This window comes from Bufo bufo, chromosome 1 (assembly GCF_905171765.1).
Source record: "Bufo bufo chromosome 1, aBufBuf1.1, whole genome shotgun sequence".
NCBI lineage: Eukaryota > Metazoa > Chordata > Amphibia > Anura > Bufonidae > Bufo > Bufo bufo.
The window spans coordinates 203,996,201-204,010,549 of record NC_053389.1 but is presented as its reverse complement, the minus strand read 5'-3'; the positions used below and the strand labels follow the sequence as shown (position 1 = coordinate 204,010,549).

At 43.9% G+C, this 14,349-nt stretch overlaps 1 protein-coding gene across 1 annotated transcript in view; it reads right to left on the bottom strand.

The window, feature by feature from the left end:
- The window catches only part of LOC121002823 (carbonic anhydrase-related protein 10-like), a 514,536-nt gene that overhangs the window by 127,945 nt on the left and 372,242 nt on the right, over positions 1-14,349 (bottom strand). The window contains exon 4 of the mRNA XM_040434419.1: positions 5,245-5,430. Within this exon, the coding sequence (XP_040290353.1) occupies positions 5,245-5,430 (186 nt within the window). The remainder of the gene's footprint in view (positions 1-5,244; positions 5,431-14,349) is intronic.

Here is a 14,349-nt window from a genome sequence, read left to right as displayed (position 1 = left end):
TGTAAACACTAGCACTGAAGAAATTTTCCTGTACTTGCTATACAGCAGCACGTACCTCTCACATCTAGTTCCTCCCAGGTGACATCTCCTCTGATGTAGATCTTCTCTGTCATCATCTTCTCCATTTGGTCCGGACACTTCTCTCAGCCGACTCGTCTCTACAGAGTGTGACACACAGACATCTTAGCTTCCTTACTTTTCTGTACCCCCAAATACTATCCTGGAGAAAAATTTGGGCCCCCCCCATAGTAACAGTACTCCTCATAATCCCACCAGTAGTAATTCCCTCCTAGAATGCTCTCATTAGTAATACTGCCCCCTACTGGACCCAACAGTAATAATGCCTCCATTAGTAGAAGAGCCCTCCAGTATTAATAATACCCTCACAGAGCCCCCAGTAGAAATAATGCCCCCTATTATTCCCCCAGTGGTAATAAAGCTATCCACTGACCCCTCAGTACTAATAAGGCCCCCATAGTACTCTTAGTAGAAATAATGCGGATCCCTCCTATAGAGCCCCCAGTAGTAATAGGAACGTCTAATGTCCCCTGGATTTCAAATGCCCCCACAGTGCCCCAATATTTATATCGCCCCCTACTGTTATAATGCTCGCCCGAAGTGCCCCAAGTATACAGTCCCATGTAAATAACATCTCCCCAGCCGCCTTCAACATACAGTCCCATTTAAACAACATCAATCCCTCCCCCAGACACCTTCAACATACAGTCCCATATAAATAAAATTACCCCCTCCCCAGCCACCTCCAACATGCAGTCCCAAGTAAATAACATTGGCCCTTAACATTCAATCCCATGTAAATAATATCACTCCCTCCCACAGCTGCCTTCAACATGCAGTCCCGTATAAATAACATTACCCTTCAACATTGAGTCCCATGTAAATAACATCACCCTACCCCAGCCACTTTCAAATTTCAGTCCCATGTAATTAAAGGGAACCTGTCACCTCCAAAACACATATAAAACCGACATCATTACCTTACAGTAGCCCCCAGTGTGTTCACAATGATGTTTTTCATCCTTCCATCGGTTGCTGCATACTGTAAAAAAACACATTTTTAATCACCCTTCTCGCTATCTTCAGAGTCAGCTTGAAGTCGGAGGAGGCAACGGCCTCCTTGCTTCAAGTAAAAATAAGCCAGCCCCTTACCCGTCCTCTTCACTTTGATTGACATCCTGCCTAGAGGCTGGGATCAGGAAACTCTCGCGCATGCCCAGTGCGCTCCATATTACTGCGCGATTCCCGTCTCCGACTCCCGCAGTCAGCCAGAAGCTTTGTTCTCACTGCGCATGCGCTGGCCATTTCAAGTGTTTCTTGTCTGTAGCGTCAGTGTGATCACTGGCTTCAGGCGCAGGAGAACGGAAGCCAGTGGTCATGCTTTGCCCCCGACCTCACCAGCATCAGGTATTACACTATTTAGACACATTATCCAGGGGCACAAATATTATCTTACCGGAAAAGAAACGCCGGGCACGCGCGCACACTTGAAATGTCCGGCGCATACGCAGTGAGAACAAAGCTGCCGGCTGACTGTAGGAGCTGGAGACAGGATCGCACAGTAACATGGAGCGCACCGGGCATGTGCGAGGCTTGCGCGATCCCAGCCTCTAGGCAGGATGTCAATAAAAGTAAAGAGGACGGGTAAGGGGCGGGCTTATTTTTACTTGAAGCAAGGAGGCCGTTGCCTCCTTGACTTCAAGCTGAATCTGAAAATAGCGAGGACGGTGATTAAAAATTCGTTTTTCTACAGTATGCAGCATCCGATGGAAGAATGAAAAACATCATTGTGAACACACTGGGGGCTACTGTAAGGTAATGATGTCGGTTTTATATGTGTTTTGGAGGTGACAGGTTCCCTTTAACATCACTCCACCTCACTGTCCCATGTAAATAACTTCCCTCCCTTCAGCCCTAACATACAGTCTCAGTTAAATAACTACAACTCCCAACATTGCTCTGCCTCTCACACTGAGTAATCTTCACTTACCTCTCCTCATGTAGCAGACCTCACCTCATCCTCTTCCCAGAGCTTCTCTTCACTGCTGAGCCCTCCTCTCCTGCACTGGTCACATGATGGTGACATCTTCCCAGGACCTTTTCAGCTACTGCATATAGAACTGATCACATGATCTGTGAGGTCATCACAGGTCCTTCAGCTCTTGCAGTGCATTAGATTCAATTGTATTGCCGTCCTGAGGATGGCAATACAGTTGTATCTAACAGGCAGGCAGGACATTCGGGGCCAGGGACAAAACATCAGGGGCCCAGGCCCCGAATGTTTGACCCAGCAACGCCCCTGTCTTTAGCTAGTAATTATATGCAAAGTGACAAAAGCAAACTATAGAACATAAAACCCATTAAGGAGGCAAAGCATTGTTACAGTGAAACAATGCATTTCATGTTAATACAGTATTTATCTACAACAGCTCATTTATATTTCATTGCACCCTGTCTAATCTATTCCGATTATTGATTTATTTTACACATAAGTAATGTTTCATTAACTAAGCAACAGTGACATAAAAATATAAAATAGCTGCATAGTGGGCTACACGTAGGCAAATCAATTAATCTGGCACTTGCTTCAGTACTTGTGTCTTATGTAGTAATAAATTGTGGCTCAGTTGGACTTGGATAAAAAGCATCATTTATGACTCTTATTTAAAGGCTCTTACAGAATTGCATTAAATGTTTCTATTTAAAGGAAAATAATGTAATTTTCTCATGTTTTAATGAACCCAGTATAATAACGACATCATTTATCACCAGAATCGTTTAGTTCTCTATTTACCATTACCTTAAATATAGTAGAAGGAATGGAGGTAGGAGGGCTGTATTAATATTAATGCAGTGGAGTTGGAATACATATTGTAGACCTAAAAAGCCTAACAGCGTTATGCACATTAAAGCTGTGTGCAGGCATGAGGGTAGCATATGGTGCCAATTTTACCTCATCCAATAGAGCATGCCACCAGATTCATGCTGATTGTGACAGAAAGGAAACTCTTAATGTATGTGCACGTGTATGGAGGCACCAAGTCTATGGCTGTCCTACTATGGATTTATACAAGCTAAAGAATATCAGTATTTCATTTCACACAAACATATCTATCTATCTATCTATCTATCTATCTATCTATCTATCTATCTATCTATCTACACTGCTCAAAAAAATAAAGGGAACACAAAAATAACACATCCTAGATCCGAATTAATTAAATATTCTTCTGAAATACTTTGTTCTTTACATAGTTGAATGTGCTGACAACAAAATCACACAAAAATAAAAAAATGGAAATCAAATTTTTTAACCCATGGAGGTCTGGATTTGGAGTCACACTCAAAATGAAAGTGGAAAAACACACTACAGGCTGATCCAACTTTGATGTAATGTCCTTAAAACAAGTCAAAATGAGGCTCAGTAGTGTGTGTGGCCTCCACGTGCCTGTATGACCTCCCTACAACGTCTGTGCATGCTCCTGATGAGGTGGCAGACGGTCTCCTGAGGGATCTCCTCCCAGACCTGGACTAAAGCATCTGCCAACTCCTGGACAGTCTGTGGTACAACGTGACATTGGTGGATAGAGCGAGACATGATGTCCCAGATGTGCTCAATTGGATTCAGGTCTGGGGAACGGGCGGGCCAGTCCATAGCATCAATGCCTTCGTCTTGCAGGAACTGCTGACACACTCCAGCCACATGAGGTCAAGCATTGTCTTGCATTAGGAGGAACCCAGGGCCAACCGCACCAGCATATGGTCTCACAAGGGGTCTGAGGATCTCATCTCGGTACCTAATGGCAGTCAGGCTACCTCTGGTGAGCACATGGAGGGCTGTGCGGCCCTCCAAAAAAATGCCACCCACCACCATTACTGACCCAATGCCAAACCGATCATGCTGGAGGATGTTGCAGGCAGCAGAACGTTCTCCACGGCGTCTCCAGACTCTGTCACATCTGTCACGTGCTCAGTGTGAACCTGCTTTCATCTGTGAAGAGCACAGGGCGCCAGTGGCGAATTTGCCAATCTTGGTGTTCTCTGGCAAATGCCAAGCATCCTGCACGGTGTTGGGCTGTAAGCACAACCCCCACCTGTGGACGTCGGGCCCTCATATCACCCTCATGGAGTCTGTTTCTGACTGTTTGAGCAGACACATGCACATTTGTGGCCTGCTGGAGGTCATTTTGCAGGGCTCTGGCAGTGCTCCTCCTGTTCCTCCTTGCACAAAGGGTGCTGGGTTGTTGCCCTCCTATGGCCTCCTCCACGTCTCCTGATGTACTGGCCTGTCTCCTGGTAGCGCCTCCATGCTCTGGACACTACGCTGACAGACACAGCAAACCTTCTTGCCACAGCTCGCATTGATGTGCCATCCTGGATAAGCTGCACTACCTGAGCCACTTGTGTGGGTTGTAGACTCCGTCTCATGCTACCACTAGAGTGAAAGCACCGCCAGCATTCAAAAGTGACCAAAACATCAGCCAGGAAGCATAGGAACTGAGAAGTGGTCTGTGGTTACCACCTGCAGAACCACTCCTTTATTGGGGGTGTCTTGCTAATTGCCTATAATTTCCACCTGTTGTCTATTCCATTTGCACAACAGCATGTGAAATTGATTGTCACTCAGTGTTGCTTCCTAAGTGGACAGTTTGATTTCACAGAAGTGTGATTGACTTGGAGTTACATTGTGTTGTTTAAGTGTTCCCTTTATTTTTTTGAGCAGTTTATATCTATCTATCCATATCTATCTATCTATCTATCTATCTATCTATCTATCTATCTATCTATCTATCTATCTATCTGCTATCTATCTATCTATCTGCTATCTATCTATCTGCTATCTATCTATCTGCTATCTATCTATCCATATCTATCTATCTATCTATCTATCTATCTATCTATCCATATCTATCTATCCATATCTATCTATATATCCATATCTATCTATATATCCATATCTGTCCATATCTATCTGTCTATTTAACAATCCTATTTCATATCTATCTGTCCATCTATTTATCTATCTATCCATCAATTTATTTATCTGTGTAGCTATCTATTATTAATGTTCCCTACTCGGTTATTACATCTATCTTTTACATTTCTCTCAAAGCCATTTTCAGTAACTGAAACATTTTATAATTAAATTGCTTTTAGTGTCTCACAGTAATTACAGAATTAAATTTATGAGTATCATGTTCTAATTATTTCTGTTGTTACAGTCACCTCTCCAGCAGCAGCTTCTTTGTTCATGAGATGCTCTGACCCAATGCCATTCTCGCTGCCAAAATGCAACATTATTTCTTCAAGTCGGTGATTATATAATAGAGGACCACCAGAAATGTTAACTTCATGTTGCTTATCAGGCCGGAAGGACACATGTCGTCCTGTGTTGTGCATTGTTCCACTGATCTGAAATACAATACATAGAACAAAATGATAAGCCTTTATCAGACCTAACTAATTCAACAATCTTTTATAATATAAAAATTTGTTTCTGTCTGTCTGTTCTTTATGTGCGACCAAACAACTCAACCGATCTTCACCAAATTTGGCACACGGGTACATCAGGTGTCCAGGAAGGTTTTAGACCGGGTCTCGGCTCTCTAGGATGTACTGCTCCTGAAATATTCCCAAAAAATGACCTGCATTAGCTAATACAAGCCTGCAAGTCTTTCTCTTCATATCCCAACTGCAACACACGGTCACATGTCTCTTATCAGCCAATAGAAGCTCACAGGCCCTTAGTCTCCATATACACGCAGTTTTACTCCAGCTTTCTATAACAACCCAGCCATTTTTCTTCACTGCTGTAGGTCAGCTTTAGGCTAGGGCTACATGACGACAATAAGTTGCACGACACATAGCGCACAACTATACTGCTACATGCATCCATCTTTGATGGAGTTTTTGAGACTGTCATGTCCCAGTCGCAGCATGTCGCAGTGCGACACCATAGCCTATCATTATAAAAATTGGTGCGCGAAATTGGTGCAACAAAATGTTGCGCGACACATGTCGTCGTGTAGCCCTAGCCTTAAAGGGGAAGGGCACTGTGGAGGTTACTGTTAAGGAGGCAGGGGCCACTATTAAAGGGGCAGCTGCTGTGGAGGTCACCGTTAAGGGGGCAGGGGCCACTATTAAAGGAGAAGCTGCTGTGGAGGCCACTGTTAAAGGGGCAGGCACTGTGGAGGTCACTATTAAAAGGGGCGGGCACTGTGAAGGTCACTGTTAAGGGGACATGGGCCCCTATTAAAGGGGCAACGGCTGTGGAGGTCACTGTTAAGGCAGTGGGGTACTGTGGAGGTCACTGTTAAGGGAACAGGGTACTGTGGCAGTCACTGTTAAAGAGACGGGTGCTGTGGAGGTCTCTGTTAAGGGGGCAGGGAATAGTGGAGGTTAGTGTTAAGGAGCGGGGTGCTGTATAGGTCACTGTTAAGGGGGCGGGCCCTTGAGGAGGTCAATGTCAAGGGGGTGGGGTGCTGTAAAACTCACAGTTAAAGGGGCAGGCTGCTGTGAAGGTCAAAGTTAAGGGAATGGGTTGCTGTGGAGGTCCCATTTTAAGGAGGCGGGGCACTGTGGGGGGTTCAGTGTTAAGGGGTGAGGGGCTGTGAAGTTCACTGTTAAGGGGCGGTGTACTGTAGTGGTCACTGTTATGGGGGATACTGTTGATATCTATTAACAACACACGGAAACATTAAATTAAATAGATGAAATATACCCGTGCGAAGCCGGGTCCTTCTGCTAGTATTATATAAATTGAGAAATCAGTGTAAGACATTTAAAAAATACCAGCTGCCTGTAAAACCGAAATTAAACATCCTGTGTAACTAAAAATGCATGGAGATTGTCACAAACTTTCCTGTCTGGGCTCCAGCAGCGAGCTATCCACCTTTGGCGCGGCTGCAATGAGAGAGACACCATGGCAAGCTACGTCCCTTGGTGCCACGACAGTCACCAGGGGGCGTAGCTTAGCATGGTGTCTCTCTCATTGCAACAGGATGCCATGCTGTTTCTCCCCACAGTGGGCGTGTGCTGGAGGAAATTAGCAGTGGGCTGATTGTTCACCTGCTGTATTCCTGTGTGCTAGTGTTCTGACTAATGGAGCACTGAGTCATCAGGTTCTGATCCTGGGACTCAGTGCTTTATTTAAACCCCTTCCTGGCTAGATACCAGTGCCAGTGATAGGTTTTCACTCCCTAGCTGTGCTCCTGGTTCCGGTTCTGTGTGCATTTGGATTGCTTCTATTATTAACCTTGGCTTGCTTTTGACCACTCTCTGTCTGTCGTTTGGTACTACATTGCCCATCCAGTTCTGATCTGGGCTTGACTTCTGACCATTCTCTGTCTCTAGTTTGGTACTCTATAACTTGTTTTGTGTTGTTTTTTCTCTTGGTGTTTGTCTGTGTCTGCAGTTAAGAAGCTTAGGAACTGTCCACCAGTTGTGGTCTTCCTACCTAGGGCTTGCTCTGCAAGTAGGTATGGTAAGCGGGCTGGGTTCTAGGTTAGGGCTCACTCTCCATGTCTGTCCCTACCTACAGGTTTTACAAAGATTAGGTGCACATAATATGTTCCTTCCTGTCATGTAAAAAAGATATCACCCCAAACATGTAGTAATTACCTGTAGGCAAAAATTTTTGCCAGTTTTAACAAAGTCCTATTTACTGTTGTGCTTAGCGGGTGCCATAGCCGCAGGATGACAGGCAGTCTCCATGATAGGACACATTTCTGATCAAAGATTTAAACCCTCAGATACCTTGGTCAATTTAAACCATGGCATTTGAGCAGCCATTTGGAGGGAGAGGGTTTCATCTGGTGACCAAAAGCCCTACCCCCTAGCGATCTTGTGAAGGCTCATAGGCCTGCCATAATAAATAATGCCATTGTAAAATATTACAATATTGAGCCCTGCCTGAAGTCTTAATTGGACTATTGCAATTTTACCATAGACTGCAATAATAAACCATTGCAGTCTAAGGGATAAGCGACCTAACAATTGCATGTTCAAGTCCCCGAAGGGGACTAAAACTAAAGTCCCCTTAAATGAAAAAAAGTAAAAATAAAATCATTGCTCGACAACCCTCAAAATATCAAAACTATCAAAATATAAAAGTATTTATCTTGTATACTGAACATTATAATTAGAAATTAGCGAATCGACTTCGGATGAAACATCCGAAGTCGATTTACATGAAACCTAGTTCTAAAACTTAGTTCAGGTAATAACTTTATAAATTCATTTGTACTGTAAAAAAACATTTCCAGAACTCGGATTCGGTTCCAAGTGGTACCCTCCCGAGTTCGGGAAATGTTTTTTTACAGTACAAATTAATTTATGAAGTTATTATGCAAAGTCTCACGAGACTTCACAAAGTAATAACTTCGGCTCATTGGAGCCAATACATTCTAATACTGTACGGAGCTCCTGCTCCGTACAGTATTGGAATGAAGTTTTATGTGAATCGACTTTGGGTGTTTCATCCGAAGTTGATTCGCTCATCCCTAATCATAATTAGAGGTGAGCAAAAATTTTATTCGACTGCTTAGTCGAAATTCACAAAGAAATTTGAGCAAAAATTGAGCAAAGAAATACACAGAAATATAATAATAAATCTTGCTGTTAATTCTGTGGGAGACCTATAGCGATTTTTCGTAGGTTCAATTCACCATCTTTGTACCCCTGACACATAAATATAATAATTAATCTGGCTGTTAATTTTGTGGGTGACCTACAGTAATTTTTTTGTGGCTGCAATGCACCATTTTTGTACCCCTGACACAAAAATATTATAGTTAATCCGTCTTTTAGTTCAGTGGGTGACATATTCCCAATTTTGGTGTGAGGTACACGTGCACTTTATACTTGACAGGGAAATTAATATAGTTAATCTGACTGTTAGTTCGGCCGGTGACATATACCCATTTTTGGTGTGAGATACACGTGCACTGCATATGTGATAGGGAAATTAACAAAGTTAATCCGTCTGTTAGTTCGGTGGGTGACATATTCCCATTTTTGGTGTGAAGTACACCTGCACTGCATATGTGACAGGGAAATTAATATACACTGCTCAAAAAAATAAAGGGAACGCAAAAATAACACATCCTAGATCTGAATTAATTAAATATTCTTCTGAAATACTTTGTTCTTTACATAGTTGAATGTGCTGACAACAAAATCACACAAAAATAAAAAAATGGAAATCTAATGTTTCAACCCATGGAGGTCTGGATTTAGAGTCACACTCAAAATGAAAGTGGAAAAACACACTACAGGCTGATCCAACTTTGATGTAATGTCCTTAAAACAAGTCAAAATAAGGCTCAGTAGTGTGTGTGGCCTCCACGTGCCTGTATGACCTCCCTACAACGCCTGTGCATGCTCCTGACGAGGTGGCGGACGGTCTCCTGAGGGATCTCCTCCCAGATCTGGACTAAAGCATCTGCCAACTCCTGGACAGTCTGTGGTGCAACGTGACGTTGGTGGATAGAGCGAGACATGATGTCCCAGATGTGCTCAATTGGATTCAGGTCTGGGGAACGGGCGGGCCAGTCCATAGCATCAATGCCTTCGTCTTGCAGGAACTACTGACACACTCCAGCCACATGAGGTCTAGCATTGTCTTGCATTAGGAGGAACCCAGGGCCAACCACACCAGCGTATGGTCTCACAAGGGGTCTGAGGATCTCATCTCGGTACCTAATGGCAGTCAGGCTACCTCTGGCGAGCACATGGAGGGCTGTGCGGCCCTCCAAAGAAATGCCACCCCACACCATTACTGACCCAATGCCAAACCGGTCATGCTGGAGGATGTTGCAGGCAGCAGAACGTTCTCCGCGGCGTCTCCAGACTCTGTCACGTCTGTCACATGTGCTCAGTGTGAACCTTCTTTCATTCTTTCATCTGTGAAGAGCACAGGGCGCCAGTGGCAAATTTGCCAATCTTGGTGTTCTCTGGCAAATGCCAAACGTCCTGCATGGTGTTGGGCTGTAAGCACAACCCCCACCTGTGGACGTCGGGCCCTCATATCACCCTCATGGAGTCTGTTTCTGACTGTTTGAGCAGACACATGCACATTTGTGGCCTGCTGGAGGTCATTTTGCAGGGCTCTGGCAGTGCTCCTCCTGTTCCTCCTTGCACAAAGGCGGAGGTAGCGGTCCTGCTGCTGGGTTGTTGCCCTCCTACGGCCTCCTCCAAGTCTCCTGATGTACTGGCCTGTCTCCTGGTAGCGCCTCCATGCTCTGGACACTACGCTGACAGACACAGCAAACCTTCTTGCCACAGCTCGCATTGATGTGCCATCCTGGATAAGCTGCACTACCTGAGCCACTTGTGTGGGTTGTAGACTCCGTCTCATGCTACCACTAGAGTGAAAGCACAGCCAGCATTCAAAAGTGACCAAAACATCAGCCAGGAAGCATAGGAACTGAGAAGTAGTCTGTGGTCACCACCTGCAGAACCACTCCTTTATTGGGGGTGTCTTGCTAATTGCCTATAATTTCCACCTGTTGTCTATTCCATTTGCACAACAGCATGTGAAATTGATTGTCACTCAGTGTTGCTTCCTAAGTGGACAGTTTGATTTCACAGAAGTGTGATTGACTTGGAGTTACATTGTGTTGTTTAAGTGTTCCCTTTATTTTTTTGAGCAGTGTAGTTAATCTGACTGTTAGTTCGGTGGGTGACCTCAAAGAATGAGGAGAGCATCGAATAAGGGACATGGCCCTGGTCGTGGTGCTGCTGGTGTTGGTGGAGCTCCTGTTGCAGGGAGAGGACATGGTCGATCTGTGCCAGCTACACGCCCAAATGAAACACCTTCCTCTGGTGCACGTAAGCGGCAGGATGTTTAGCATTATTTTGTAGGCCAAAATACCGGTGTACGAATGGTGAGGCCAGAACAAGTAGAGGCGGTAGTAGATTGGATGGCTGACAGTGCCTCTAGTTCATTTACATTGTCTCCCACCCGGTCCCCTGCTGAAACAGCAGAGTTGGCACCTGCAGCCCATGGGCATCTGTCTTTCACCTCACACCCTTGCAAATCAGCTAAGCAGTCTGAGACCCAAGTCATGCAGCAGTCTCTTATACTTTTTGATGACTCTGCTGGCGGGGTTTCCATGGGCCACCCACCTAGCCCTGCCCCAGAAGTGGAAGAGATTGAGTGCACTAATGCCCAACCACTTATGTTTCAGGATGTGGACATGGAAGGTCCACCGCAGCACGTCTCTGATGATGGTGACGAAACACAGGTGCCAACTAGTGATGAGCGGGAGGTGCCATATTCGATTTCGACGAAATTCGTCTCATATTCGTCGAAATCGAATATTCGTCATTATTCTAGTTATCGCGATTAATATGCGATTTAAATAATAGCGTATTGCGATTTTAACTTACGGTAACTTTCCTATTGGTTTGATATCTAGAATTAGCGAAGATGACGAATATGACGAATGTATTCGTCATATTCCTCAAAATGAAGATAACAAAGTATTCTCCATCTTCGTTTTAGCTCCATATTCTGCAATTTCGCAAATTCTAGCAATCAAATAGGAAAGTTGACTAAAGACAGCTAAGTTTTTAATTCGCTATGCGATAATATTACTTTGCTTTTTTTTTAAATAAATAAAATAATTATAATACTTGATAATTATTATAATTATTCTATTTATTTGAAAAAAAAAAAGTAATATAATCGCATAGCGAATTAAACACAGCTGTCTCTATAGTCAACTTTCCTATTTGATTGCTAGAATTAGCGAAGTTGACGAATATGGAGCTAAAACGAAGATGGAGAATACTTTGTTATCTTCGTTTTGAGGAATATGACGAATACATTCGTCATATTCGTCATCTTCGCTAATTCTACCAAGCCAACCATAGTAAACTAGGTCTAAGTTGAAATCGCAATGCGATTACTTCAAGTTATATTAATCAAATTGCGATTTCAACTTTAAGCTGTGTTTCTAATGGGTCAGCTTGCTAGAATTAACGAAGTTAACGAATATGGAATATAGCAGTGCTAAGTTGGAATCGCAGTTCGATTAATATAACTTGAAGTAATCGCATTGCGATTTCAACTTAATTCTCACATCCGACAGTACATTCTAGTATGGAGGCGTTCCCATGGTGATGGGGACGCTCCATGAGCACGGAAGTCGGCAGAAGCGGCAACGGGCACTGACTGGAGCAGCCAGGAAGCCAGGAATCCTCAGGACAGGTAAGAACTACTTTTGGGAAGTGGGAAAGAAAAAAATATAACAATAAAAAAAAAAAAAAAAAAATTCGAAATAGCGAATTTATAGTGTTACAGTGGGGGAAATAATTATTTGACCCCTCACTGATTTTGTAAGTTTGTCCAATGACAAAGAAATGAAAAGTCTCAGAACAGTATCATTTCAATGGTAGGTTTATTGTAACAGTGGCAGATAGCACATCAAAAGGAAAATCGAAAAAAAAACTTTAAATAAAAGATAGCAACTGATTTTCATTTCATTGAGTGAAATAAGTATTTGAACCCCTACCAACCATTAAGAGTTCTGGCTCCCACAGAGTGGTTAGACACTTCTACTCAATTAGTCACCCTCATTAAGGACACCTGTCTTAACTAGTCACCTGTATAAAAGACACCTGTCCACAGAATCAATCAATCAAGCAGACTCCAAACTCTCCAACATGGGAAAGACCAAAGAGCTGTCCAAGGATGTCAGAGACAAAATTGTAGACTTGCACAAGGCTGGAATGGGCTACAAAACCATTAGCAAGAAGCTGGGAGAGAAGGTGACAACTGTTGGTGCGATTGTTCGAAAATGGAAGGAGCACAAAATGACCATCAATCGACCTCGCTCTGGGGCTCCACGCAAGATCTCACCTCGTGGGGTGTCAATGGTTCTGAGAAAGGTGAAAAAGCATCCTAGAACTACACGGGAGGAGTTAGTTAATGACCTCAAATTAGCAGGGACCACAGTCACCAAGAAAACCATTGGAAACACATTACACCGCAATGGATTAAAATCCTGCAGGGCTCGCAAGGTCCCCCTGCTCAGGAAGGCACATGTGCAGGCCCGTCTGAAGTTTGCCAATGAACCCCTGAATGATTCAGAGAGTGACTGGGAGAAGGTGCTGTGGTCTGATGAGACCAAAATAGAGCTCTTTGGCATTAACTCAACTCGCTGTGTTTGGAGGAAGAAAAATGCTGCCTATGACCCCCAAAACACCGTCCCCACCGTCAAGCATGGGGGTGGAAACATTTTGCTTTGGGGGTGTTTTTCTGCTAAGGGCACAGGACAACTTATTCGCATAAACGGGAAAATGGACGGAGCCATGTATCGTGAAATCCTGAGCGACAACCTCCTTCCCTCTGCCAGGAAACTGAAAATGGGTCGTGGATGGGTGTTCCAGCACGACAATGACCCAAAACATACAGCAAAGGCAACAAAGGAGTGGCTCAAGAAGAAGCACATTAAGGTCATGGAGTGGCCTAGTCAGTCTCCGGACCTTAATCCAATCGAAAACCTATGGAGGGAGCTCAAGCTCAGAGTTGCACAGAGACAGCCTCGAAACCTTAGGGATTTAGAGATGATCTGCAAAGAGGAGTGGACCAACATTCCTCCTAAAATGTGCGCAAACTTGGTCATCAATTACAAGAAACGTTTGACCTCTGTGCTTGCAAACAAGGGTTTTTCCACCAAGTATTAAGTCTTTTTTTGTTAGAGGGTTCAAATACTTATTTCACTCAATGAAATGCAAATCAGTTGCTATCTTTTATTTAAAGTTATTTTTTCGATTTTCCTTTTGATGTGCTATCTGCCACTGTTACAATAAACCTACCATTGAAATGATACTGTTCTGAGACTTTTCATTTCTTTGTCATTGGACAAACTTACAAAATCAGTGAGGGGTCAAATAATTATTTCCCCCACTGTATATTGTAAATATTTGAGAATTAGCGAAGTGGCGATATTCACAAAAAAAAATTGCTATTCTAATATTCGCGCTCAACACTAGTGCCAACTACTGCGGCTATCTGCCGTGTGCAGACCGGCAAGGAGAGCAGGGGTGAAGAGTGGGTGGAAGATGATGTGGAGAATGATGCGGTCCTAGACCCTACATGGAATCAAGGTCATGTGAGTGACGTGTGCAGTTCGGAGGAAGAGATGGTGCTCACACTGCGCCAGCTGCACAGCAAAAGAGGGAGCAGGGTGCAAAAGCAGAGTGGCCATCCCCTAGCCAGTATGCCTGCTACTGCCCACCGCACCCAGGGACTGAGAACACCAAAGCCAACTACAAGGAGTTCCCTGGCATGGCAGTTCTTCAGAAAATGTGCTGACGACAAGA